This window comes from Capricornis sumatraensis, chromosome 8 (genome assembly GCF_032405125.1).
Source record: "Capricornis sumatraensis isolate serow.1 chromosome 8, serow.2, whole genome shotgun sequence".
Lineage (NCBI taxonomy): Eukaryota > Metazoa > Chordata > Mammalia > Artiodactyla > Bovidae > Capricornis > Capricornis sumatraensis.
In genome coordinates this window covers 77,255,167-77,282,548 of record NC_091076.1, presented here as the reverse complement: position 1 = coordinate 77,282,548, position 27,382 = coordinate 77,255,167, and the positions used below count along the sequence as shown (strand labels likewise).

The 27,382-nt window shown below is 53.8% G+C and overlaps 1 protein-coding gene across 4 annotated transcripts; it reads left to right on the top strand.

The window, feature by feature from the left end:
• The first annotated feature begins 1,556 nt into the window (after window positions 1-1,556).
• DLG4 (discs large MAGUK scaffold protein 4) lies at window positions 1,557-24,131 on the top strand. Of its 4 annotated transcripts, XM_068976256.1 has the most exons (21): window positions 1,557-1,627; window positions 9,177-9,242; window positions 12,774-12,827; window positions 12,914-12,916; window positions 12,957-13,013; window positions 13,217-13,341; window positions 13,438-13,607; window positions 13,696-13,832; window positions 13,984-14,128; window positions 17,684-17,979; window positions 18,090-18,192; window positions 18,506-18,620; window positions 19,937-20,113; window positions 20,386-20,422; window positions 20,530-20,557; window positions 20,689-20,736; window positions 20,843-20,944; window positions 21,266-21,438; window positions 22,348-22,457; window positions 23,128-23,219; window positions 23,411-24,131. In XM_068976256.1, exons 1-21 carry the CDS (start codon window positions 1,598-1,600, stop codon window positions 23,515-23,517), a joined length of 2,175 nt encoding a protein of 724 aa, XP_068832357.1. In that variant the 5' UTR covers window positions 1,557-1,597; the 3' UTR covers window positions 23,518-24,131. The 4 variants fall into 4 exon arrangements, 3 of the variants coding, with proteins under 3 accessions (XP_068832357.1, XP_068832356.1, XP_068832355.1); XM_068976255.1 differs by lacking the exon at window positions 12,914-12,916 and having other exon boundaries at window positions 12,963-13,013; XM_068976254.1 differs by lacking the exon at window positions 12,914-12,916 and having other exon boundaries at window positions 9,177-9,341; window positions 12,963-13,013.
• The last annotated feature ends 3,251 nt before the right edge of the window (window positions 24,132-27,382 follow it).

Below are 27,382 nucleotides of genomic sequence, written 5' to 3'. Positions count from 1 at the left end.
TCCCTCTCCCTGGACCTTTCTAGAGAGTCTGGGGTGAGAAGGCAAAGGCTGAGGAAGAGGAGGTGAGTGTGTCTGAGTGTGTTGGTCCCTCTGTCTCTTCCTTGTCCCAACCCCTCCCCCTCACTTGCATTTCACCAGCTCCCAAGTCGGCCCTCTGGCTCCTGGCACCCCCACTATTGCGATGGGCACCCCCTCTCCTTACGGTGCTGCACAGTGACCTCTTCCAAGCCTTGCTGGGTGAGTAGCCCCAGTTTTCTGAGGGGCAGCAGTGACAAAGGCTGGCCTGTGCTTGCGAGGGCGATTACTGAACTTGGGGGCTGGTTGGGAACCTGGAAATCCGCGATCAGTGTCCACCAGTGTTGACTGGAGGAGTTCCTCCTTTACCTGATGGGGATGGAGGTGAGGTGATGGCAGGGGTGGCCAGGGAGGCCTGGGGTGGGAGAGATAACTCAAGCTCTGTTCCTGTGACAGACATCCTGGACTATTATGAGGCTTCCATCTCAGAGAGTCAGGTAAGGGGATTGGGGGGTGGGCTCTGAATTCCTGAGGGTGCAGCAGGGCTGGAGGGGTGAGCAAACTACTGCTAATAAGAACCTGAGACTTGGGGGTCCCTGGGGACGACCTCCTGAGTCAGGGGCGAGGGGAGTGCTCTCTTTCCAGTCCTGTAGTCCATTTGCTCTCCTGCTTCCCCCTCTTCTTTACCTGCCCCAGTTTCAGGCACTTAAGAGTCGGGGACGCAATCACTTTTCAGGTTTCCTCCTATAAATCCTGAGGGAGCCCTAGGCCCCCAGGGATTCCTCCTGCCAGCCCCTCCCTCACTCCCTACCCACTACCATGGCCTCTTTCCAGTATCTCAACCACCCTGGGTGCTCCCAGTCTTTGAGAGGCTGGGTGGGTGCTTCCTCCTCTGAGAAATAAACTCCCTCCTCACTGCCTCTCTGCTGTCCTCGCTGGGGGCTGGCCGGGACTCCATGTTTGCCTCAGGGCCGCTGGGCTCCTGCCTCCATCTCCTTTCCCATTATCCGGGTTCCTGCCAGCGCGGAAGGAGTTAACTCTACCGAGGCACCCCCCCATTCTCGCTCTTCGCTACCTCCCTCCCTCCCCCTGCTTCCTCTCTCCTCCTCTCTCCCCTTCCCTCCTCGGCTCCACGGCTCCCTCGGCCGCTGCCGCCTCCGACCCCCCCCACCCTACTCCCCCGCCACGGCCCCTTGCCCCTGGCCGTTAGGCAAGACCTTCCCCTACCCCGGGGCTCCCCGACATCCAGTTCCCCTCCCCCACCTTAGCTCATGCCCCAGCCCCCGAACCCCGGGGCTGCCAGCCCCCGGTGCCCCCGCCCCTCCTGAGAATCGGGGTGTACTCCCTAAGCCCCCTCCCCTCCACTGGGGACCCCTTTTAGGGCCCCCTTCCCCTCCCTCCCACGCTCCCCTACCCTTCCCTTCTCCAACCCCCTCTTTCCCCTCTCACCCCTCCCCCCATCCTGGCCCCCCCTGCAAAAGTGGGGTGCGGAGGGGGGAGGGGTGAGAACCCACGGAGGGGAGGAACGAAATTCCGATGAAGTCAGAGCCCCTTACCCGCTGCCGCGGCCAGGCCCCCCAACATGGACTGTCTCTGTATAGTGACAACCAAGGTAAGCATGATAGGGGGCCCTGTAAACTCGGGGGAGGGTATGAGTTCGTGGGGAGGGGTTAGTCAGGCCTAATTTGCGGCTGGGGGCCCTGGAATGAGAGCATCAGCAGATGGGAGGGGGGGTCATAATTTAGTTTGGGGTTCACATCTGAGATAATGCTGGGTTTGGCCACAGGTGCCCCCTGGAGTGATCCCTTTGTACCTGTAGAGAAATGGAAAATTGGGGGGTATTCTGTGACTTGGGGATCTGGTGGATTTTGAGGTTCACCAATGATGTTGAGGGAGACTTATTTAAGGAGAAGCCTGGCTCACATGGGTGCCCTGCTTGGTGTATGTTAGAAGGTGGACTATGTGAGGGGGGGTTCCTCTTCCCTCCTGGGGGACAAGCTGGCTTCCAGTTGCCTTGTCCAATTTCAGGGGCTCCTGGCTTGAAGGTAGAAGGTTACTGGTTGTGAGTACCTGACTGGTCTGGGGGTGTCAGCTGGCAGGGAAGGAGTGGGCCTTCAGATTATAAAAGAAGCATCTTATATGCATTTGGGGGTGCTCTTAATTCGAGGAGACTGTTAATTTTAGGGTCAGTTGTATGGAATGGGGATAGTTGGGAGTTGTCAGGGAACTGGAACCTGACAGAATCACCTGAGGGATTGGACCAGGTGAGGTCAGGGTTCGGGGTACTCCCTGGGGAGGTAGGAGGCTGCAGCAGCTGAGGTTGCCAGCTTCTTTGGAAGAGGATGAGAGGCTTGGGGAGAGGGGATTTGAGGAGGGGTACCAGGTGCGTGGTGAAAATTTTGGGGGTGGCCCAGGCAGGTGTCCAGCATCCTCACTTCCTCCCACACTGTATCTACCTTGGTTGGGAAAGAGGGAGACGAGCAGATGGAAGGGAATGTTCCTGTTACCCCTGACCCTTGGGATCAAGGTGGGAGAGGACGCCTGGATTTAAAATTACTGGGGTGAAAAGGTGTAGGAGGAGGGCTGGGCAGGCAGCAGTGAAGATCTGTAGAAGGGTGTCCCTGTGAGCCTGCCAAGTGCAGGAACTCCGGGATGGGGAACACTGGCAAGCTTCTGGTGGGCTGCAGAATACCTGGGTCTTGGCTCTAAGACTCTGGGACTAGAAAGCTGGAAGCCTGGTGTGTGGAGGGAGGCTTGGGCGGGTGGCAGGCAGCTGGGGGTTGGGGGGTGGGACAGGAAGTGGGGGCCGGGGAGGCGGGGTCTGGGTGAGTCACAGGCTGGGGAGGGGGTTATATTTAGTGGGAACTGCAGATTCTCAGGGCAGGGAGCTGAGGACACACATGTTCCCTGCCACAAACTCACATACATGTATACACATGCATCTACACATGTGTTGTGCATGCGTGAGCATGGTTGGAGGAGACTGAAGGCTGAGGACCTTTAGGTTCAAGTCCCTACCCTCTCTTGAGGGCTACTTGCTTATCCTCCATTCTGTGGGCTTGGGCTTTCTCCCATATTGCTTCTTCCCATCTCCTGTAATTGCAGTGGATTTTTCTGCCTCAGTTTCCCTGGCCTTCTCTCCTATAAGGTCTGTCTGAGCCTCAGTACTTCTTGACTCCTGCCCTTAGTCTGCCCCTTAGCCTTAGGCTTTCTGGCTATGGTCCCTTATGTGCAGGTGTACACAGAAAGCCAGTTGGAATGTGTGGGCTCTGCTTCCAACACGTGAACGCACATATGAGAAGGGAGGGTGAGGGCCTTGTCTGCATTGGTAGCTATTCTGGGAGGATGGGTTTATTCATCTCCCTTCAAGAATCCTGCTTCGATGGAACTCAGGGTTGAGCATCCCCGAAGGAAAGTCTTGCGCAGAGAGGATCATGCATTTTGGGGTTTTACAGAGGCGTGGAGACCCAGGCTTGCCACATTCCTTGGCCGGAAAACTTGTCAGTCTCGGGATGGCGGGGACTCCAAGTCCCATAAGGCTTTGAGGCAGGAGACTCGTCAATGTTAGAGGGTTGCTGCCCCTGGGGCTGTTGGGAGTTGTGGTTCATCTCTATCCAGGGCAGCGGAGGGTTAGCTTTGGAAGAGCCAGCAGGGGGGGCACATGGCACTTGTCCCCCCAGAATGTTGGGTGGGGTAAAGGGTGCTCATGCTTTGCGGTCGTTGAGCTTCCCAGCTACATCTGACTCCTCCATCTTTCATCGCCTATATTTAGATTTCTGCCGCAGTAATTTAAGGAATATTTACTGAATGCCTACTATGTGCCAGGCCCTGTGCCTTGCGCTAACTCTGCCTTATAGCTATCACTTAATCTTACTCTGTGCCTCGCTTTCTGCCGGTGTCTCTGAGCATCTCTTTCTCCCACTCCGCCCCCGTCCCTCCCCCTACTCCCCGCGCTGCTGCCGCCGTTGCCATGGTAACCGGCGACGACTGAAGTTGCGTGGCGGACTTGAGGGCCGGGCGAGGGTGGCGGAGGGCGGAGCAGAACAAGTGGGGGAGGGAGGAAAGTGGGGAAAGACCGGGGGTATTTGGCTAGAGTCCCGGAGGCGAAGCGGTTAAACCCTCCGGGTGGTCCTTATTGGGCAAAGCTAAGGTGTCGGGGGCGGGGCAGTATGGCCTACGGCCTCATTCATTGGTCGACTGGGGCGTGGCGGAGGGGCAGTGTGGGCGAGGCTGGGGGAGCGAATGGGCGGGAAGTGGACGTAGGCGTGGTCTTCTGGAGGCAGGTGGGCGGGGTCTGGCTTACTCTACCAAGGGAGGCGGGCAAACAACCTCAGAAAGGGGTGGGGCCTTAGGACTGGGTAAATGAGGGCGGGGCTGACCCGGCAGGGGCGTGGCATGGTCCCATGTGCAAAGAGGAGACAGGGTTTGAGGGGCCTGTTGTCTAAGAAACTGCGGGGAGTAGGGGTCTTTGGAAAGGAGAATCCGGGGGTTGGGCGATCTGACGTCTCAGTTTTCCTAAGATGGAGGACTGTTAAGATTTCATCAGAGCACAACCTCCTACCTCAACGCTATGTTCCAGGGAGACGGTTGCTAGGCGACGGCAAAGTCCTTGATTGCTGTGTTGCCAGGCAACGGGGAAACGGAAAATGGAGGGAAAAAGGAAATGGGGGATGGGGGAGGGTCTTAATGGCCATAGCGCCCACTGGTGGAGAACTAGGGCCTGTGCATTTTCTTTTCTGTAAGGAATTTCCAGTTCAGCCCCTTCCGCACTGACTCCCTCTGAGGATACAAGCATTCTATCCAGATATGAAACTAGGACTTTGGGGGTCATCGTGGGGGCGTATCTAACAGATTCTAGTCAACGGGAAGAGGGGGGGCATGGGTCAGGTTCTAGGGAAATCCGTCCTCTATCATTTGTAGGCATTTTAGAAAAGCAAGAGAAGCAGATTTTAGGAGATTGCTTGCAGGGCTTTAAGAGTTGAAAAGGTGGGAGTTCAATGGGAGAATAGAAGAGATGGTTTCAGGTTCGGTTTGGGACAAAATGGAAGAGATCAGAGGCAGTCATTTTGGTGTGTTACGGGAGATTTGTGGGCCACTGGAAATTGCAGGTCAGATCTTATTTTGGTAAATATTTTTTGAGAGGTAGGTGTGGGGGAGATAGATATATTTGGGAGTAATCTTCCAACAAAGTTGAAATTCAGAATCATGGCGGGTGGGGTGGTGAGGAATGTTGAGATGTAGAGGTGGGCAGCCAGAAAAAGGAATAATGTATACATTTAAAGAGTACAGAAAAGGAATAGAGAAATATCTCTTAATCTAGAAGTCTGGTAATAAACTGAAGAGGTTGCAACTGAATTCAGAAGGTCAACTTTAAGGTCCCTTAAGTATTCCCTGAAATGGGATCTGGTGGTACTGGGGCATGGTATGTTAGAAAAGTCATGAGTATCTCATTAGGTTCAAGGATTTGGAGAGGGGACCCCAGATGAATCTGAGGACTGGTTATTTGGATGTTTACAAGGGTAATAGCTGCACTAATTTCAAGGTCTCTGTTAGCAGACTGGGGGAACAGATATAATTTTAAAAGGGTTGATTTAAAGGGTAGATTAATTTGAGGGCACAACAGGATCTGTGGTCCTTCAACTCTTGGAAAACGTTGTCTGGCTATCCTGTGGGACTTTACTGATGGTTAGAATAGGAGACGTCTTGACATCTGTGGGGATGTCGTCTACATTAACAATCATTGGGGAGGTGGGGGGAGGGGATTGTGGGAGGCAGTTTAGACCCCTTGGGGGTCCTTCTGACCTGAGGGAGAAGTGCTGCTTGCTTCCCTGCACCCTGAGAGTCCAGGGAGGTTTTGTAATAGGGGCTTGGTGATTTTAGGGGTGGGAGATTAGATAGCACAAGGGATCCCAGAGAACCAGAGCGACAAATTGGTAATTTTAGGAATGTCTGTATTTGTGAATGAATAGGAGTATACTGTGCACGGTGAAGTTCATAGAGAAACAGCTGGAACCAGGGAAGTTGATGGCCAAGAGGGTCTCCCCGCACCCCTTCTCTCCCATCGTGACGCTCTCCCGCACTGCGCAGGCGCCGTCACCCCCCCACTCCGGCCGCAGCCTCCAGTTGCCGCGGCCGCCGCAGCCCCCGCCCCTCTGCCCCTCCCCCTCCCCAACCCCGGGACCCTTGCTCTCCCACCTATCCCCTCCCCTCAGTCCCCCTCCCCTTCTCCATGTCGGCTCGGAACAGATTCGCCTCCATGTGTCTCTGCGTGGTACGTGCCGCGGTACGGGCTCCGGCCCCGCTCCCCTCTTTCCGGACCCCCCAAATCTCGGGGTGCAAGCTTCAAGTGCTGTCGCTCTTCCTTCTGGTTGGCGGGGTCTCTGGGTGGCAGTGTCTTGCGGACAGGCGCAGTGGGTCGCCCCTCCTATAATCATTCACTTTCACTCACAACCCTCTATTTTGGGGGTGCAAGCCTCCGTTCCAGGTTATTCTTGCAACTGGGGCGGTGAAGAGGGGGCCAAAGCGAAAAGAGCAACAGCGACCTCAGGCCTTTGACTTATCCTATGCCTGTGCCTTAATAATATTACCTGTGCCTTAATATATTGGGGGTTCAGACTTGGTCCCAATTGCACTGGAGCTGTTGCTGGTCGCGGCCCTGAACCTCAGTAGCGTAAAGAGGGGACCCTCCTTCCTAGCCTCCTTGCGTTAGTAGTCCTTTAGTCTGGGATGAGAGGCGCTGACCTCAACCCCCACCTCCCAGTTTGTAGTTTCCTAATGACTCTCCCACCCCCACCTCTCCAGAGGTTTTTCCTTAATACATTTACTTTAAAAATTTCCAGGGACTGAACATAGGCCCTAACCTCTTTCAGCCACATTCTGGGAACTCTGGAATCCTCTCCTTGTTCCCTATCTCCCTGACTTTGTCACTGGATCAGGAGGAGCCTTTTTCTCAGTCCCAGACACCCCGCCCCCCACGGGGGTATGGAAGGGAGAGGTGTCTGCAGTCTCAGTGTGCTACAAATTTTCTTTCATCTCCTCTCTAGAATAAACAGTGAAATGTCCCTTTCCACGCTTCCATTTTCATTGTGTGCATCCTGACATTTCTTCATCGGGATTCAGGAATTTTCTCTCTGAGGTGGGGCGAAGATGGAGGGGCTTTGGGCTCAAACCCTCCCTGCCCCGTCCCAAACTCCAAAAACGTGAAGCTGCAACCCTTGGCCCTGCCTCAGTTGTCACACAGGGAATTGGGGGCTTTGTGAAGAGGAGAGCAGTCTCCTTGTCTCCTTCCTTCCCTGGCCCCTCCAGTTTTGGGGCTCTGTCTCTCAGCTCTTGCACTATCCAGGCTGAAGACCACCTTTTCAGAATGTGGCACAACAACCTCTTTCAGTTCATCCAATTCTGTTACCCAAGAGGGCCCAGCTTGGAGGAGGATTATTTAATTTCTACTTCCCCTAACTTCCCTTCTCCACTTTTTGTGTTCTTGGTATGGAAACCTGGAGGGAGCTAGGAGTTTTTCTCCAAGTCTGTCTCCAAGGCCAGAAAACAAAGTGTACCTTGATGAGCCCCTTTTCTTTCTTTAAGACTTCAAACATATCAAGGTGGGACTTCCCTGGCAGTGTCCAGTGGTTATGACTCCACACTTCCACTGCAGGGGGCATGGATTTGATCCCTGGTCAGGGAACTAAGATCCTGCATGCTCAATTGTGCAGCCTTAAAACAAAATATATCAAGGTGTTCCTTGATCTCAGCTGTCTCTGTCCTGGATTGGAGAGTCTTAATGGACCATTTTCCTCTTCCTATTCTCTTACTTTATCCTTAACCATGGCCAAAGTGGACTGCATCCTCAGCCTTGGTTACTCATCCTCAGAATTTTCAGAATCATACTCTGTGTCAGGCATTGACCTTGATAAGCTTCCTCCAGTTGTCCTCCGAATGTTGGGGTCTTCTCAGCTTTTCAGATACTTTTTTTGAGAGGGAAATCTTGCCTTCTCTTTTTACCCATGTGTACTGGGGAGCGTAGTCTGTCTTCTGCAGTCTCTGGGAGAGCCCTACACATGGTAACCTCCCCTTCCTTCACAGAACCTGGCCTTGGGAAGGGTTTGCTTCTGTGAGGGGCAGAGGCACTACCCTTCATTACTGTCTCCAGCTGCCCTCCTCTCTGGTCCCTCCGTTAATCTCATTTACTGGTGTCTGTATTAAGCTAGTAAGGGAGGCCCTTGAGATGGTATGCAGTGAGTTAGGAAGGGGAGTCAGGGGTCAGGTTGGGTCTTTCACTCCTAAAGGCCAAAGGAAGACCAGGAATTTACTCTGAGGTTCTATCCACTTGCGCAGTTATTGAACCTAGAAGCTGGCATCTATTCCTGCCCCCTTTCTGAGCCCTACCATCTCTGTTCCTCCCCCACCCTCCCCCTTCTTCTAGTATATCCGATTAGCTGGCTGGCCTCTGGGCATTTGTAGAGGTGGGGGAGTCCTGGGGCCCCCTTGCCGAAGACTTGGGAACCAGCAAGGCCAGCTAGACCGGTTAAACACTTTGTCCTGTCAGGGGGGCTGATGCCAAGTACCTGCTAGTTGAAGGGCCTGACTGCCCGGGGCGTGCAAAGTGCTGGGGAGTGATTTCTTCCTGGGGCAGAGGCTGCAGTAGGGAGACTGAGGCAAGGAGGGTGGAGCGGGGTGGAATGGAGTACAGAATGGGAGAAGCAACTCGAAGGAGGGAGGTTACAACATGGGGAATGGGCTTAAGGTAAAGAGGAAGTGGGGGGAAGCTGATGAGGTAAGCAAAGATGCTGGGGATGGAGGTAGAGAGGGGAGGGGTGCACGTGGCCGAGGGGCTAGAGCTCTGGGAAAGGGGTGAAGAAACGGACTTCAGAGGAGGGGTGTGCTGGGGAGAAGGCGGGGGTCCTAGGCTGGGAGTTGGAAGAGTTGCGGGGAGGGTGCGGATTTGGGAAGAGAGGAGAGGTGCCAGGGGCCTGGCGGGAGAGGGGGCTGTGGGGAGGGTGGAGAGAGGGGAGCCAATGGGCTGGAGGACAGGGAGGGGGAGGAGCTGGTCAGGCCCCAGGGCCTTCCGCACTGCACTGGCGGGGGAGCGGAGGCGCGCCGGGCCGGGCCGCCTGGAGCCCGAGGCGCTGGGCCGGCCCCCGTGACGCCTTCGTCCCCGTCCTCAGAAATACCGCTACCAAGATGAAGACACGCCCCCTCTGGAGCACAGCCCGGCCCACCTCCCCAACCAGGTAAACGCCCCCGAGCTGGTGCACGTGGCGGAGAGGAACTTGTCCCACCTCGAGGCCGTCCAAGGGGTCGTGGGCCACGCCCACTTCTCCCCCCTCAAGGTAGGAGACTCAGGCGGCCCCCTCCCCAGTGCAGCCCTCGGAGCCTCGGAGCTACAACTACCCCCAAGGCCCGGTAGGGCGAGAGCCGGAGGTGGGGGGCGGCTGGGGCTGGTGGGCTGGGCTTGGGCTCCTGGGGCCAGGGGAGGGGGCATTGGGGGCGTCGGAAACACCTGGTTCTCAAAGAGGAGAAACAGAGGCCAGGCAAGTGGGAGAGGGTGTAGAGTTTACAGCCGGTGTGTGTGTGCGTGTGTGCGCACACGTGCGTTGAGATGCGTGCGTTCCCCAGGATGCTCTCCGCGCCTGGGCCCTCTTCATTCCTTCACACACCCCCACCTCCGTTTCCATTTTGTGTGTCCAGAGCTCTGTTCAGAACTCCTGCTGCCCTCATTTGCTCTTGGCCCTTCGCTGCCTCCTCTTCCCCCCCCCCCCCCGCGCTTTCCCCCCTCCCCCCCCCCGCGCTTTCCCCCCTCCCCCCCCCGCGCTTTCCCCCCTCCCCCGCCCCCCGCTTCCGGCCTCTGGGCCTGGCTCTCCAGCCCTTTCCATCTGTCTGGCCTGAGATTTCCGGTTGCCCGGCCTTTCTGCCTCTGTCCCCTGCCTCGGCCTTTGCACCCCTCCTGTGCCCTCCTGTCCTCGCTGCCTTTCCCTCTCTGCTGGCTGGTGCTGGATGCTGTCTCTCTCTTCCTCCCACGCACTCTCCTTCTCCCTCTCCCCGATCCCCAGCTCAGGCTCTCTGGCCAGGATGAGTCCTCTGCCTGGGTCAGCCGGCTCCCTTTCTCCGTGTTAACCCCCTTCCCTACTCATCACTTCTGTCCTTTCCTCCTATGCCTCCTCTCTCTCCTCCTCTTGGACTCTACCTCCATGCAAATTTCTTTCTGTGCCCCCCCCATTATTATTCACCACCACCTGTTTCCCCTTCTTTTCTGTGCTCACAGTATGTTTTCCCTTCTCCAGTCCTGGGGAGACCCTGTTTTTGAGATCTCCCATTCTCCAGGCCACTTCCCATCTTCTTCCCCCTCAGTCTCCTCTTCTGGGGGTGTAGGCTGGGAGGAATGGAGTGTACCAGGCTGGCTGTGAGATTCAGGGGAACACTGGGGTCAGGGGTGAGATTCTAGGATTTTGTGGGATGTTCTCGGGAAGGGGGAAGTTGTTGACGTTTCACCAAGAAGACGGAGAGGAGGTTCCTGAGTTCCTGAGCCTGGGAATGAGGAGGCAGAGGCTGGGCAGCAGTAGGTTCTGGGGTGAGAAGGAGGTGGTAGGAGAGTAGTTGGAGAGGGAAATACCATTCTTCTGCAGGTAGAAAAGTGGAGACACGAGAGGAACCTGAGAGGTCCTAGACAGGAGACAGGCAAAGATGAGACGTGAAATCAGCAGGGAGGTTGAGCTGATTGAGAACAAGGAGATGAGGAGATGGGTGCAGAGAATTCCTGTGGATGGCTGGGGGCTGCAAGGACTAAGGAAAGAAGACTAGAGATGCTTTTTTTCCCTCAAGATGGGGCCATTCAGTCCTTGGGGAAGGGGAAGAGGAGTGAAGGTGGTCATACAGAGGTAGGGAGACTTGGAATCTGCGTCCAGGAAGCAGAGGGAAGTGAGTGCTGGAGGCCCTGGGTGTGGGAGGGAGGACCCACAACAAGGCCTGAGCTGGAGGACAGGAGAAGCCTCAGTTTTCAGAGGGTTAAGAATGAAGGATTGTGATTTGGGTATAGAATCTTGAGGGTCAGAGAATGAAGTAAGGGAGAGTGGTGGTGATCCCTCTGAGGATCATAAGTTAGGATGGAGGATAAGAGCAGGAGGCTGATGCCGAATGGGCCTGGACAGGGGCACAGGGCGGGGAAGCGGATGGAGGACGGAGGCTGGGGTTGGAGGATAGATTGGGTGGGGTGGAGAGAGGGGTGTTTTATCTACAGCTACACAGATGAGATGAGATGAAGGTAGCTGCGGATAAAAGATGGAGCCTCGGGCAGGGAGGTCTAGGGTAAGGATGGGGACGGCAATTGAGAACAGGCTGTGGGACAGAGGAGGGACACGCAGATGGGATGTTGGCAGTCAGTGGGTATTGGCTGGATAGTAGCATTTGCTGAGATTTGAAGGGTCAGAGGATGGATTTGATAGATTTATGGGTATGAAATCTATTACGAAGCTTGAAAATATGTAGTACTGAGATATCGCAGTAGGAGAGAAGAAAGACCCCTTGGGAAGGAGAGAGCGAGGAGTCTGGGGAATCCTTGATGAGTGCCTCGCGCTTGGTAGGCTCTAAATAAATATTTGTTTAAGGAGGAGACAGGTTGGGGACCCCGAAGGAGGCTTTTGGATGCCTTCCCCCATTGCTATGGAAACGTGGCTTCGGTTGGCCTGGCAACTGGGGAAGCCCCTAGGACCAGCCTAAAGCGGCCCTGCCCTAGAATCTGGAGACCCTGCTGTGTCGAGGCTACTGACGTCAGCGAACTGGGCACACCCCACTTTAACCCTTTCCCGGATGAAATAGGCCAGGGGTGGGGGTAAGAGTAATGAGAGACTAGGACCCGGATGTCTTTCACCACTCCCCTTTCCTGACGTTCTTTCCACTGCGTAGGGTGAGGGGCGTAGGGGAGGGAGGAAGGAAGGTTATTCAGGAGGCGCTGCGCCCTCAAACCTCTTCAGCCTGGACTTCTTTCGGCCGGGCTACCTGGGGGGCGGGGCCCAGAGCAGGAGAGGCGGGGCTAGCGGACCAGATTCTGCCTTTGGGAATCTGGTCGCTCTTAGGCCACGCCCCATCTCCTCCTCCCGTTGTCCTGGCGACAGGGCCTCCAGGAGGTGGGTCTCCCCAGGCCTTGGTTGGGCTTAGATACCGTTGCTTGGCAACAGGATCCCTAGAGGAAGGAGTAGATTGAATGGTGGGTGGGCGAGAAGGAGGGTGGGGCCTGCATCTTGGGGAACCCCGGATTCCGGGGGCCCAGGGTTTTAGGGCACATGTGTGTGAAAATGAGGGGCAAGTCTGAGGGAGGGTTATGAAAAGATCTGGGTGTTAATGGGTAGATAGGGACAGGGATGGGGTAGGACCTAGTGGACAGGAGCCCTGTGGTATGTGTGTGTAGTACATAACGCATGTAGCACTCTGTGGTGTTACATCCGGTGAGAAGCTTCCCCCCCCAGCCGGCCCCCCCTCTCCTGGCTCTATACCATCTGCTGCTCCCCCATCTGGCTGTCTCTCTCTTCCTGCTTCTCAGACACCTCCTTCCACATGCAGGGGGCCTGGGCTGGGCAGAGCTGGGGCTAGCACGTGTACTTGTGTGTTTGTAACGTGAATCAAGGCTGGGTCCTTCAGGGAGTCAAGGGGAACAGAGCGGGCCAGGTTAAGAGGCTGAGAGGGTAGCCATGGTGGGGGGATCTTTTGGTTACGGGCTCCCTCTTGAGCCAAGGCTCAGGCAGCTTTCCATCTCCTTTTTTCCCTCACAGGCCAATTCTCCCCCTGTGATTGTCAACACAGATACCCTAGAAGCCCCGGGATATGTGAGTTGTTTAGATTTCGGGGCTGTTATAGAAGGGAGGGGGAAGGCCAAGTCCCAGCAGCAGGGTAGGGTCAGGTGCTCAGGCAGGAAGTCTGGCTCACGGCTCTTGTGTTTCTGGCCCGTGCTGGAGTTGCAGGTGAACGGGACAGAGGGGGAAATGGAATACGAGGAGATCACGTTGGAAAGGGTGAGCAGGCTCATGCAGCCCAGGTCGTCCCCCCTTGCTCCCTGTCTGTGCTTCTCTCTGTGCCCGTGTTTTCTCAGTGGCCAGCCTCTTAACCCTGTCCCTTCCTGCTCCGGTCACAGCTCCCCAACCCTCTCCCCTCCCCTCTCACCTAGTCTAGAGTAGGCGGTGAGGGGATCTGACCCTTTTCCCCTCCTTCTGCCCAGGGTAACTCAGGTCTGGGCTTCAGCATCGCAGGTGGCACTGATAACCCCCACATCGGCGATGACCCTTCCATCTTCATCACCAAGATCATTCCGGGTGGGGCTGCAGCCCAGGACGGCCGTCTCAGGTGGGGAGAGGAGACGGGTTAGGATGCTGGCTCCCTTGAAAGGGGGGACCAGGGCGGCAGGAAGCTCCTGGCTCAGGCCCACCTTGCTGCCCTCAGGGTCAACGATAGCATCTTGTTTGTCAATGAAGTGGACGTGCGGGAGGTGACCCACTCAGCGGCGGTGGAGGCCCTCAAAGAGGCAGGCTCTATCGTCCGCCTCTACGTCATGCGCCGGAAACCCCCAGCTGAGAAGCTCATGGAGATCAAGCTCATCAAGGGGCCTAAAGGTAGCTACCCAGTTAGGTTGCCACTCGCCTCCCGCTGTCCTCTGCCCCAGGGGACCTGGAGACCCACCTCTGCCCTCCCTCTGCCCAGGTCTTGGCTTCAGCATCGCTGGAGGTGTCGGGAACCAACATATCCCTGGAGATAACAGCATCTATGTGACCAAGATTATTGAAGGAGGTGCTGCCCACAAGGATGGGAGGTTACAGATCGGAGACAAGATCCTAGCGGTGAGTGGGGACCCCATCACTCTTCTAGCCCACACCTGGGTCTTGCCTGCGCGCCTGGTGCACGCCCAGGCTTCCTGATGGGCTCGCCTTAAGCACGTCCATCTTGAGATTGTTTCCGGTTCTGTCTGAGCTCTGCTTCCCTTGGCCCCAGGTCAACAGCGTGGGGCTGGAGGACGTCATGCATGAGGATGCCGTGGCAGCCCTGAAGAACACGTACGATGTGGTCTACCTAAAGGTGGCCAAGCCCAGCAATGCCTACCTGAGTGACAGCTATGCTCCCCCAGACATCACAACCTGTGAGAGCCCTCCAAACCCTGGAGCTCCCCATGCCCCCCACCAGTCACCCCATGACATCCCCATTGACCCTGCCTCTTCAGATCCTTCCCCTGAACTGGCCACAACCTTTGTCACTTCCTTTGGTTGGAGAATAGATGGAAAATTGGTCACCATCAAAGAACTAGAAAAGATTGTCAATAGTCCCTCCCCCAGAAGGCAATAGATGGTTTTATGGCTAATTTTATCAAATCCTCATGGAATAGGTAATTCTTATGCTTTTTCTGAGCATAGGAAAAGATAAAACATTTCACATTTCATTTTATAAGGGCATCTGAAAATGGTCACAAGGATAATGTAAGAAAGTACAGAGCTTCCTGGTGACCTAGTGGTTAGGATTCTGGGCTTTCATTGCTGTGGCCTGGATTCAGTCCCTGATCAGGGAACTAAGATCCTGCAACCCCATGGTTCAGCCAAAAAAAAAAAAAAAAAGAGGAAAGTATAGGTTAATTTTGCTTCTGAACAGAGATGTAAAACTTTCTAATAACATAATTGCAAAACAAACACAGTGACATATTAAGGGAGTAACATTGTCACAAAGTCAGGTTCATTTCAGGGAATTAAAGGTGTTTCCATATTATGAAACCTCTAAGTATGAGTCATTGTATTTAAAAAGTTAAGGGAGGGACAGACTTCTTGGGCAGTCCAGCAGTTAAGACCCCGTGCTTCCACTGCAGGGCTCACCAGTTCCATCCCTGATCTCTGGTCATTGGGGAGCTAAGATCCCACCTGCCATGTGGCGTGGCAAAAACAAAACAAAACAAAAAAGGTAGAAAAAACAGTAAGTTCATTTCAAAGAGATGTGGGAAAGGCATTTGATGAAATTCAACATCGTATTCTGAGAGGGAAACAGTATACTAGGAACAGAGGAGTTTTCTTTAACATGATTGAAAAGTGTTATCAGAAATCAACAGTGAACACATTGTAATGATAAAATCTTATGTGTGTGTCCATTAAGTTAGGAACTAGGCAAGGAAGTCTCTTCCTGCTACTGTTAGTCCACAGTGCTTTAGAGCAGGGTTTCTCAATGTTGGGACTATTGACATTTTTGTACTTGACAATTCTTTGTTGTAGGGGCCGTTGTTCCGTGCACTGTAGTATGTTTAACCGCAGCCCTGGCCTCTATCAGATGACAGTGGTACCCTTCCCCTACAGTCAGCACAACCAAAAATGTCTTTAGACTTTGCCAAATGTTCCCTGGGGGCGAGGGGGGGTTTGCAAAATTACCCTGCTGCGAATCACTGCTGTAAAGATTTCAGGCAGGGTAGCAAGAGAAAAAAGAATAAATGTTACATTTCAGTGGGAAGAAGCAGATTAATCCTTATTTGTAAATTATACTTTTGTCCATCTAGATTAAAATCTTAAGTGAATTAAATGAAAACCTTAAAAATAATAGGTAGGGTTAAGAATGTGGCTATATGTAAGATAAAAGCAAGAACTAGTGACTTCCCAGCAATAAGAAAATATAATGGGTAGAAAGATCCTTTTTGCCATAGGAAAAAAGCTATAAAATTCTTAGAGGACTTCTCTGGTGGCCCAGTGGTGAAGACTTCACCTTCCAATGCAGAAGGTATGGTTCAATCCCTGGTCAGGGATCTATGATTCCATATGCTTCTCAGCCAAAAAACCAAAACATGAAGCAGAAGCAGTATTGTAACAGATTCGATAAAGACTTTAAAAATGGTTCACATTAAAAACATCTCTAAAAAAATTCTTAGAAAAATAAGCTTGACCAGAGGACAGATTTATATCAGTAAATGACCTGTGTCAGATTTATATCAGGTAAATGATGAAACTTTACTGAAGGGCGTAAAAGAACACTAAAGAACTGGAAAGTCACAGCATGTTTCCTGATGCAAAAAAACATAATATGCTAAAGATCTCAACCCTTTCCAAGTTTTTCTCTAATTTTATGCAATCCTCATCAGAATGTTAATGTTCACCCCCCCACCCCCAACTGGAAAATTACATTTGGGAGAAGAGCTAAGGAATTTTTGGAAAAGAATAATGAGATGTGACTACTTCATCCAAATCTGAAATCATACTGTAAGACCATATTAAAATCACATGGTCTTGTTTCTAGACACCATAACCTATCAGAGGGAACCTTGGCTCCTTGGAGAAAGGGCCAGATCTAAGACTTGAGCAAGGAATGTGTAAGATGAACTTGTAACATCTTTCATATTAGCAAAACTCTTTGTGACCCCATGGACTGTGGCCCATCAGGCTCCTCTGTCCGTGGAATTCTCCAGGCTAAAATACTGGAGTTGGCTGCCATGCACTACTCCAGGGGCTCTTCCTGACCCAGGGATCGGACCCAGGTCTCCTGTATTGCAGGTGGATTCTTTACCATCTGAGCCACCAAGTTTTCACTTGAGAACTTTCCCATTTTCTAGCAAAAGCATTAAAGGAACAAGTTATCTTTTAAACCTTAAAAGAAGAAAGCAAGGAAGATATTCGAGTTGTGTCAAAGGCAGGAGCCAAATTGAAACTGGCCATTTAACCAGAACTCAGTAAATATTTAAAAATCTACAGGATTATAAGGATACTTCAAAACAACTAGGTACCTTTGGAAGATGCTAGGGAACTTGTACATTCTGAATACTGGCAAGCAAAGGGAAAGAGTCAAACATTTATTCTCTTTTCCTATGCATATTGCACCATACAGTGACCAGTGGTTGACCTGGGAACATTCTTTTTTACTGACAAATTCTGACTAATAAATGTTCCTCCCTCAAAAAAAAAAAAAAAAAGAAATATACATGGGCACTATTTGCCATCCTCAGTGAACTGTCAAGTCCAGGCAGTGATGGTCAGTGGCTGGTAAAACTCTTAGGTGAGAGGCTAATGGCAACCTTTATAATGAATGGATCAGGCTGACAACACCCCAACCTACAGATTTGTATCTTAAAAAATGCAACCTGACATCATGTTCTGTCGTGATGCAGAAAGTATGCAGCAGCATCTAGGAAATACTTCTGTCAAAAAGTGACCTTGGGTCTCTATACAAGTGACCACTTGACAGGAGATGCAGGGCAGGGATGTAAACAGTGATCTACTTGTTAGGGTTTCCCACTATTTCCTAAAAGAAGGTGGGAAATCCTGCTAGACAAATGACCTAATTTTCTCACCAAATGAATGACCAGGAAAGGGGGGAAACAAAGGGAGAGGAATGTTATAGATGATATAAGAGATGGTTCAATTGAACTAAAAGCCCCAAAGCCTGGTATTAATATTCTCCTTGGTTTCATACCCCTGGCATACCTAGGTTATGTACCCTTCAGTTCCACTCGCCCCTAGGAGAACCCACCGCTACCATGACCTGTGAATTCCTGTCCCCTGACATTGCTGTGACCAGATGTCCCCTTACACTCCAGCCTCGTTTCTCTGGCACAGTGATGTCCCCTTCCCCTGAGCCTGGTTCTGCTGCTTTCCTGGGGAGGAGGTGGAGTGGTGGGCGTTGTCTCCCTCCGTGCATTTTCCATTGCATCCGTCCTTCTGCCCATGTCTTCCCTCAGCTTATTCCCAGCACCTGGACAATGAGATCAGTCACAGCAGCTACCTGGGCACTGACTACCCCACCGCCATGACCCCCACCTCCCCTCGGCGCTACTCCCCCGTGGCCAAGGACCTGCTTGGGGAGGAGGACGTCCCCCGAGAACCGAGGCGGATTGTGATCCATCGGGGCTCCACGGGCCTGGGCTTCAACATCGTGGGTGGCGAGGATGGTGAAGGCATCTTCATCTCCTTCATCCTGGCTGGCGGCCCCGCGGACCTCAGTGGGGAGCTGCGGAAGGGGGACCAGATCCTCTCGGTAAGGGAAGGCCAGCTCTGCGTTCTGACCCCTCCCCTCCAGCCAGGGCTCATGTAGGCTGGAGCCCAGCCCCCATCTCCAGTGACTCAAGCTCTCCCCGCTCTCTCTAGGTCAATGGCGTTGACCTCCGCAATGCCAGCCACGAGCAGGCTGCCATTGCCCTGAAGAACGCGGGTCAGACGGTCACAATCATCGCTCAGTATAAACCCGAAGGTACTGGGCCCGAGACACAGGCTCAATCCCTGGGTCAGGAAGATTCCCCTGGAGAAGAAAATGGCTACCCACTCTAGGATTCTTGCCTGGGAAATCCCATGGACAGAGGAGCCTGGTGGGCTACAGTCCATGAGTTTGCAAAGAGTTAGACACGGCTGAGTAACTAAATGGGAATTAACAAGCCTGAAGCTCCCCCTCTCAGATGGTGCTCAGAACTCTGTCTCCTGGCTTCTGCAGAGTTTGGGGGAGGGGGAGGGAAGAGGCTGACAGTAGGGACTGGCCAGAGCTCAGGAACCTTCTTGTCCTTTCTCAGAGTACAGCCGGTTCGAGGCCAAGATCCACGACCTTCGGGAACAGCTCATGAACAGCAGCCTGGGTTCAGGGACTGCCTCCTTGCGGAGCAACCCCAAAAGGGGTTTCTATATCAGGTCAGATGCTTCCTGGCTGGGCCCCTCTTCATTTCATGGCCACTTGTCCCCCGGCCAGCTCTCCCTCCTCAATCTTGCCTGGCTCCTGTCCCGCCTCCCACTCTAGGGCTGGAGACGCATAGGTTAGCATTGAGAAATGCTCCATAGCGACTAGAAAACAGCCTCAGCCTCAGTGATCCCTACTGCTTCCTAGCCCCTAGTCACCCTGGCACCTCCCCTGGGACCCCCAGCTGCCGCACAGTCTGGTAACTCAAAGGTTAATGTCTGGCAGAGCAGGGGGCCTTTCAACTTTTGGAATATCGCCCAGCCCCACGGGATAACACATTCCAGGGGAAGTGGACCACTGCTCTCTCCAAGCTGACCCTGTCTCCCGGGTGGCATTTTGCTACCTTCTTAGGGCTCCTCCTCCCACTGGGGTCCTCTTTCTTATCTGCCCCAGGTGTAGGCGCTTTGTCCGAGCTTCTTCCCTTCCTTCCCTCTGGGCTCCCGGTCTGCTCACACGGCCTCCCCTTCTGCTCGCTCTGCCAGTGTCTCTCAGCAGTCAGCCCAGGCCTGACCTCTTCCCCACGGTCCAGACCTGCAGCTCCGGCCATCTGCTTTCTGGACACAACCCTGGGGTTGTCCCACAGGTGTTCACACTCAGCATGTCCCAGAGCTAGCTCACCTTTCCTCCTGAGCGTGCGTGTTCGCTCTCCGTCCTGCCCAGTTGGTATCTCTCTTCCTGAATGACACCGCTGTCTGCCAAGACGCCTGGCTCAAATCAGAGCCTCGCTCGGCCCTTCTCTCCTTGCCGGGTCCGGTTGGCTCCCAGGGCTGGTTGGTTCTGACTCCCAGATGATGCTGATGATCCTGGAGTCCCTTCCCATCTTTCTAGCCCTGGTGCTCTGCTCGGCATCTCTGGTGTCTCTGCAGTCATTTCTTCCCTTGTCCTGACCCTGGAGTTGTCACTTACAGGCTGTCACTTAAGGCCACTCTACTGCTGAGGGTAGCCGGATTTGGGTCCATGTTACCCCGTGACTGTGACGTGCATGCATATGGCAGCTGCTTTCTTAGGAGGGTGCTGTTCTCAATCTTACTCTTAAAATCGCCCCCAATCCGTAGGCTGTCTGATCCCTGACACAGCGAGAATTGAATGGCTGTTCATAGTTGTAGAGTTTTAGGTTCCCACACAGTTCTGGGGTTCCTCAGAATCCACAGCATCTCTGGGAAAGCCACCAGCGGCCATGTGGGTCTGTAGACCCCTGGGCAGAACCTCTGGGCTGGGTCTCGGGGGCCTTGGCCCTCACCAGACTGACTGGAGGCTACCTGCCCTCCAGGGCCCTGTTTGATTATGACAAGACCAAGGACTGCGGCTTCCTGAGCCAGGCCCTGAGCTTCCGCTTCGGGGACGTGCTTCATGTCATTGACGCCAGCGATGAGGAGTGGTGGCAGGCAAGGCGGGTCCACTCCGACAGTGAGACTGATGACATTGGCTTTATCCCCAGCAAGCGGCGGTGAGCCTTCTTGCCCCTGAAGCTCCCATGGGCCCCAGGGTGGGCAGCCAGCAGGGAAGGCATGGGTCCACCCCCAGCTTCTTGGGGATCTGTCTGCTGACCCTTCATGGGCACCATGACTCACATGAGCCCTTGGGACAAACACCTCATTTAGGAGCGTGGGGCCCAGGGGCTGCTGCTGGGAGACAGAGTTCTCAGCTGCCCTGGGGGTGGGGGCAAGAGGTCCCCTCACTGGCCATTTCTCTACCCCCATCCCTCCATGTATCCCCCAGGGTTGAGCGACGGGAGTGGTCACGGTTGAAGGCCAAGGTAAGTGGAGAAGGCCGGGAGCTCTGGTGGAAGAGCGGAGGTGGGGTGGTGTGGCGCTCGTGGGTCTGGGCTCCTGACTGACTGCATGGCCTGCTCTGTCTCCCTAGGATTGGGGCTCCAGCTCTGGATCACAAGGTAGGTTGGGTCAGGTTGGGGAGACCTGCGGGGAGAGGGGCCCTGGGCTTCTCTTGAGTCCTTGGGAAGGCTGGTGGGGGCCCTGCATCCCCTGCCTCCAAGGCCCTTGCAGATGCCCTGCCTCCTGTTAGGTCGAGAAGACTCGGTCCTGAGCTACGAGACGGTGACACAGATGGAAGGTGAGCCCTGGCAGCGCGCCCTGGCCCAGCCCCCCTGCCCCACCTCTGCCCACCCCCACGCCTGACCCCGATCTCTGCCCCCGCCTAACCGCCACGCTCTCCTCAGTGCACTATGCTCGCCCCATCATTATCCTCGGGCCCACCAAGGACCGCGCCAACGATGATCTCCTCTCCGAGTTCCCCGACAAGTTTGGATCCTGTGTTCCCCGTGAGTGCAGGGCCTTGGGGGGCGGTGGGGGGGTGCCCAAGGGGTCACAGGCAGAGCCACTTCCAAACACAGGGTTCTCAGACAAGGGTGCTGCTCAGCCACCCTCAGGTCCACCGGGACCGTCCCAGGCCTGGGACTCGGATGACCCAGAGGTGCTGGGGGAGGCAAGGCAGCTCCACCCCTCTCCCCTGGCCTCGGTCTCCCCAGCAGCCCCCTTCCCTGGAGGACCAGCTGGGCTCTCTGGGGGGGGTCGCTGTAGGCAGGGTTGAAGCTGGAGGGATGGTGGTTAGATCTTTGGGGGATGGGGTGACTTCCTGGCAGATACGACGCGGCCCAAGCGAGAGTACGAGATAGATGGCCGGGATTACCACTTTGTGTCATCCCGGGAGAAAATGGAGAAGGACATTCAGGCCCACAAGTTCATTGAGGCCGGCCAGTACAACAGCCACCTGTATGGAACCAGCGTCCAGTCCGTGCGAGAGGTGGCAGAGCAGGTAGGAGCCGCGGCCCATCCCCCTCCTCCTTCTCCCCATGGCCTTCCTCAGCTCTCTAACTCTCTTTCTCTCTCTGTCTCTCTCCCTGCTGGGTCTCCACTCCGCTCCTCCACCTCCTTCTCCTCTTGGGCAACTCTGTCTGACTGCCTGCTCTCTGGTGCCCTGCTCCCCCGCCCCCGCCCCCTCCTCCCTCCCTCCCTTGGTCCCTGACCCCAAACTCCATGCTGCCATCTGTCCCCTCTCCCCCTCTCCTTGCCCCATTTCACCTCTCTTCCTGTGGCCTTGCCCTTGGTGGCTTGGCCCCCCACAACTCGGGCCCTCCCTCCTGCCGGCTTCCCTTTGGCCCTCTCCCCTCCCCCCTCACCTTTCCTGGGGTCTCCACTTGCCTCTCCCACTCTCATGCGATCACCTTCTCCCTGCTGCCCCCACCCTGCCCTCTTCCCTCCACGGCCCCTTTCTCCATCTGCCTCTCCTCCCTCCCATCTGTCTCTCCTTGTTCCTTCCATCTGTCTGTCCTCTGTCCGTCCTCCCCGCCCTCCTCCCTCTATCCTACTTCCTTTCTCCTTCCTTTTCTCGCCCCGCCTGCCTGACTCCACCCCCTTGGCCTTGCTCTGCGCCATCTTTTGGGTCCCCTCCCTGCCTGTCCTCCCTGTTCCCTCCATCCCCTCCCTCCTGTGTGGGCCCCTCCCTTGCTCTCCGTCTGTCCCTCTCCTTTTTTCACTCTGTCTATACCCTTCCTGCCTCCACTCTCTTTGCTCACGCGTCTTTTGACATCCATCTCACTTCCCTTTTGGCCAATCTCGTGTCCTCCACTTTTCCACGTCCTGTGTGTGGGTCCTGTCCTGCCACCTCTGTCTGTCCTTTCCCACCACCTGCTGGTCCCCCTCCACCCACCCTGCCTGCCCCCAGGGGAAGCACTGCATCCTCGATGTCTCGGCCAATGCCGTGCGGCGGCTGCAGGCGGCCCACCTGCACCCTATCGCCATCTTCATCCGCCCCCGCTCCCTGGAGAATGTTCTGTGAGTATGGTCTCAGGGGGTTTCCCCTCGGCTCTCCCACACCAAGCCTCGGGTCTCAGATGGCCTCTGTGTTGAGCTTTTCCCTCAGAACCCTGGACAGCAGCTCCAGCAGCCCTTGAGGGGAATTGGAATTAGAACCCAGAGGGCCCAGGGAAGCCCAGGCCTCTTCCCTCCTCTTCTGCCCTGGGCTAGGTGGGACTATAACTCCCAGCAACCCCTGGGGCACACACCTGCTGGGCATCGGGGCTGTTGGGAGTTAGAGTCAATCCCTTCACTGGGCTGCTGGCTGGAAGGATGAGATTCTGGAGAGGTCCCTGAAGTGGCCACACCTGGCTGGGGTGGGTCATGGGGAGGGGGCCCATCTGTGGCCCCAGAGGATATTGGGAATTGTATTTTTTGCTTCATGCTCTAAATAAGAAAATAGTGGGGACATCCTTGGTGGTCAAGTGACTAAGACTCTGTACTTCCAATGCAGGGGGCCCAGGTTCATTCCCTGGTCAGGAAACTAGATCCCACGTGCCCTATCTAAGACCTGGTTCAGTCAAATAAATATTAAAAAAGAAAAAGAAAAAAAGAGAAAATAGTGGTTGCAACTTAACATCCCTGGACAGAGGAGATCGAGGCAGGGCAGGACCCACCCTCAGGTCTGTGTCTCTCTCACTCCCCACAGAGAGATTAATAAGCGGATCACAGAGGAGCAAGCCCGCAAAGCCTTCGACAGAGCCACCAAGCTGGAGCAGGAATTCACAGAGTGCTTCTCAGGTGAGGCTGCAGCTAGCCCGTGGCCAGCACGGGAGGTGCCGTTGGCTCAGATTCAAAAGAGGGGCCCCCACAGGGTGGGTGGTTTAGCAGGAGGTATCCCCTTTGGGTGGGTGCATCCCATGGCTCATGGACTGGAGAATTAGGAGAAGGTGCCCTTTGCCCTGAGCCTGACTCCCTGCCCCTGCCCCCAGCCATCGTGGAGGGCGACAGCTTTGAGGAGATCTACCACAAGGTGAAGCGAGTCATCGAGGACCTCTCAGGCCCCTACATCTGGGTCCCTGCCCGAGAGAGACTCTGATTCCTGCCCTGGCTTGGCCTGGACTCGCCCTGCCTCCACCGCCCGGGCCCTTGGTCTGGACTGAATTGCCCAAGCCCTTCCAACCCCCAGCCTCCCTCCCACCCCTTCTTATTTATTTCCTTTCTAACTGGATCCAGCTCACTGGAGGGGGGACACTCCTCTGCATGTATCCCTGCACCCCAGAACTGGGCTGCAGAACCCCAGGAACCTGGGGTCTTGGGGGGAGCCCCAGGCTCCTGATCCCGAGCCTTGGTTCCTTAGGACCCCTTGCTCCTGCCCCTGCCGCCCCCAATGCACACACAGACCCACTGGGGGGCCACCTGCTCTCCCCATCTCCTCCCACACACTTTCCGAAAGGCAGGGCCCCCTCCAGGAGCACCCATTGCAGGGCTGCAGGCCTCCGCGCTCCCCCCGAGGCAGGGTCTGGGGTCCCTCCTGACCCCATCATAACTCCCCAGGTCCCTTGATTTCTCAATTTTTTTTTCCATTTTTTTCTTCTCAAAGGTGGTTTTGGGGGGATTAGTGGGGGGATTCCACCATGGGCCCCCTGCCTTCCACATGCCCCCCACCTTTTTTCTTTGCCGGTTTGCATGAGTGGAAGGTCTAACTGTGGCTTTTTTTTTTTTTTCCTGGGATTTTTTTCTTTTTTTTTTCCTTTTTTTTCTTTTGGGAACGGGGAGGGATGGGTCTAGGGAGTGGGAATGTTGGGGGGGAGGGTGGGGGGGGCAGGGTTGGGGGTTGGGTGTCTGGGAGCCAGGGGAAGACTGGAAATGCTGCCGCCTTCTGCAATTTATTTATTTTTTCTTTCGAGAGAGTGAAAGGAAGAGACGGATACTTGAAACCCAGTGTGTGGCCTGGTTATTTGGGACCCGGGTGAGGAGGGAGACCGGGTGGGAGTATAGGGATGGGTCTGGTAAAGTCAGATCCTTCTCCCCCAACACCCATCACCTCCCCCACCTCCCCACAGACAGAACAGAGTGGCCTGAAGGGGGCCTTGGAGGAATCTGCAGATGAAGGCTCTAGCAAAGAATGGGCCTGGGGTGGGGGCGGGGATGGAATTCCATCCTAGGTCCCTGATAGAGCCAGGAAGAGGAGCTGCAAATGTAGCCCAGCCCTGACCCCTCTTCTGAGCTGTCTCAGCCCTGTCAGGCAGCCTAGAGTCTGCTGTCAGTCTCTAAAGAAAAACAGAGAAGACAGTTCATTCATGTTCATGGAGCTCTGTGGACAGAGCTGGGCTCTGGCAATGACCTTCACAGAAGTGTGCCCATAAGAAATGCTGCATAATTATTCATTGGATTTCTTTTCTTTTTTTTTAATTTCTCTATGTCTGCCCCCTCTCTGTAGGAGATATTTGAAGCAATTTTGCAGATAATAAGGGTGAGGAAATAGAATGTGATACCAAAGATAAAAATAGAAACAGATGTGTTAGCTATGAGGATGAATATGATTTCTGAACTTCCTGGTACACAAGGCAAAAAGGGAAATGGTCCATTATATATCTGTATATGTGTATATATGTATGCATGTGGGCTTCCCTCTTGGTGCACACGGTAAAGACTGCCTGCAATGCAGGAGACGCTGGTTTGATCCCTGGGTCAGGAAAGATCCTCTAGAGAAGGTAATGGCAACCCACTCCAATATTCTTGCCTAGAGAATCCCATGGACTGAGGAGCTGGCAGACTACAGTCCATGGGGTCCCAAAGAGTCAGACATGACTAAGCGACTAAGAATGCATACATGCATATATGTATACATATAAAATATATTACAAAGGAGAAAATGTGGTTCTAGGGAGTCAGATGTTCCTGGCTTTCGGTCCTAACTGAAGCTTCTCAGGTGCTCTGTTGGATACTGGTTCCCAGCTTCCCTTCTGCCACTGTTTATATGCTTGACAGGTTCCTCTTACTCCAGCCTCAACTACAGCATAAATGAGCCATTGCTGGCACCGCTGAGGGGGATCCCACCTACCCATTTCTCTTTCATTCAGGGACCCCAGAAAGGAAGGCTGAGGTGGGGTGGTTAAGTCCTGAACTGTGCAAAAGGGCAGTTTTTGTAGCTATCTCTGACAAAGTTAAGAGTTGGATGGAAAAGACTAACCCTCAGGGGCAGTGTTCAGGTGATGGGGCTGAGGAGGTAGGTATGGGAGTGGGTTGGGAGGGTGGGGGGCTGCCCTAGCTTGACTGGATTCAAAGCTAGAGGCAGAGATCCCCAGAGGTGTGACCCTTAAACCAAGGGTCCTCTCTGGACTGCCCCATGGTTTTCTGAGCAGCACTGGATCCAGCAGAGGCCAGTCCTGGGGGCCGGGCCCAGCCGTCTGCCTTTCAAGAAACCTCCTAGGTGATTCTGAGGTCTTGCTTGGATGGAAAGCACCACTTTTCCCAATAACCCTTCTTTTAGCATGGTTCTGTGTAGGAGCAAGTGGTTTGAGGCTGTGCTCACATTCTCTACCATTGGGCCCGAAGGGAGAAAGCTGTGAGCCGAGGAAGGTGTGTGCAGGTAATGCGTCTGTATCTAAGGGGTTAAGGAGAATTCACCAAAAAGGGGTAAAATCCCCTACTTGTGCATGCGTTGTGTTCTAGATTACAGAACTGATACATGTACCTTATAAAACTGCAAATAAATATAGAAATACATATGGTTAAAAAAAGTTCCTTCCCCATCTCATTCCATATACCCCTTAGAAGCGTGTTAGCAGTTTGGGATGAATTCTTCCAAATCTATAAAGAGCTCTTTACAGTGGGTTCCCACACAATTGTCGCTCAGTCGTATCCGACTTTGCGACCCCATGGACTGCAGCACACCAGGTCTGCCTGAACCTTACCATCTCCCAAAGTTTGCCCAAGTTCATGTCCATCGTATCAGTGATGCTGTCCAGCTATCTCATCTTCTGACGCCCTCTTCTCCTGCCCTAATCTTTCCCAGCATTAGGGACTTTTCCAGTGTGTTCAAAAGCTGACTCCCCCCCACCACCACTTTTATTTATTTTTAAATTTATTATTTTTTAAAAACCTGTGTTCTCTTCACCCCCGTCTAGTTCCTTCAACAAATACTTATTTTGAATCTCCTCTGGTGCCAGGCAGTGTTGAAATGCTGGGGACACAGTATCCTTGCCTTCAGGGCACTTGGGTCTCATCAATGGGGACAGACAGTGGGAAGTAATGGTGTTGAGGGAATTTAAGGTAATGATTCTGTTGAAGAAGTGACTGCTGGGGGTGTGTCCTTGCTGGTTGACAGGTTGGTCAGGGAGGTCTCATCTTGGAGCAGCCTTTGAGTTGAGAGGGGACAAAGTCTGGGGTGGGGGAGTGTGCCAGGTAGAGGAAGTGAAGTAGGAAAAAGTTTGTAGTGTTGAGCAGGAGGAGGTCAGGGAGTGGAGCAGGGTTTGGGGAGAGAGAGAAGTACAAAGTGGGTCAGAGGAGTCAGTGGGTTTTTTTTTAAAGTGTAAAGAGTTTTTTTTCTTTCTTTTGAATTGTGTATAACATAGGCAAAATTTATCTAAGTCAATAAAATTTTAATGAATCGCATTCCTTAAAATTCCACTGATTCTTTCCACTGCCTATCACCTTGGTTCCTCCACAGTCATAATCTTCAAAATAAGATAGCTCTTTCAAAAAGTTTTGCTCAATCCACAGCTGTTATGTAAGTCAGCCCATAATTCTTTTAGTTGAGCCTCTGAGCACCAGTGGTATATGGACAAACTTAAAAATTCCCCGCCTGTAATCTTTGGGCTCCAATTTCCTCAAGCAATTTACTTTAAGACTCTAGAAGTTAAGTGTAGCAAGTAGGTTGCTATTTATTCCTTCATCTTTCCTAATATTGAAAAGCCTTGTTATATCCAATTTTTACTCATGAGCCTAGCAAAAAAAAA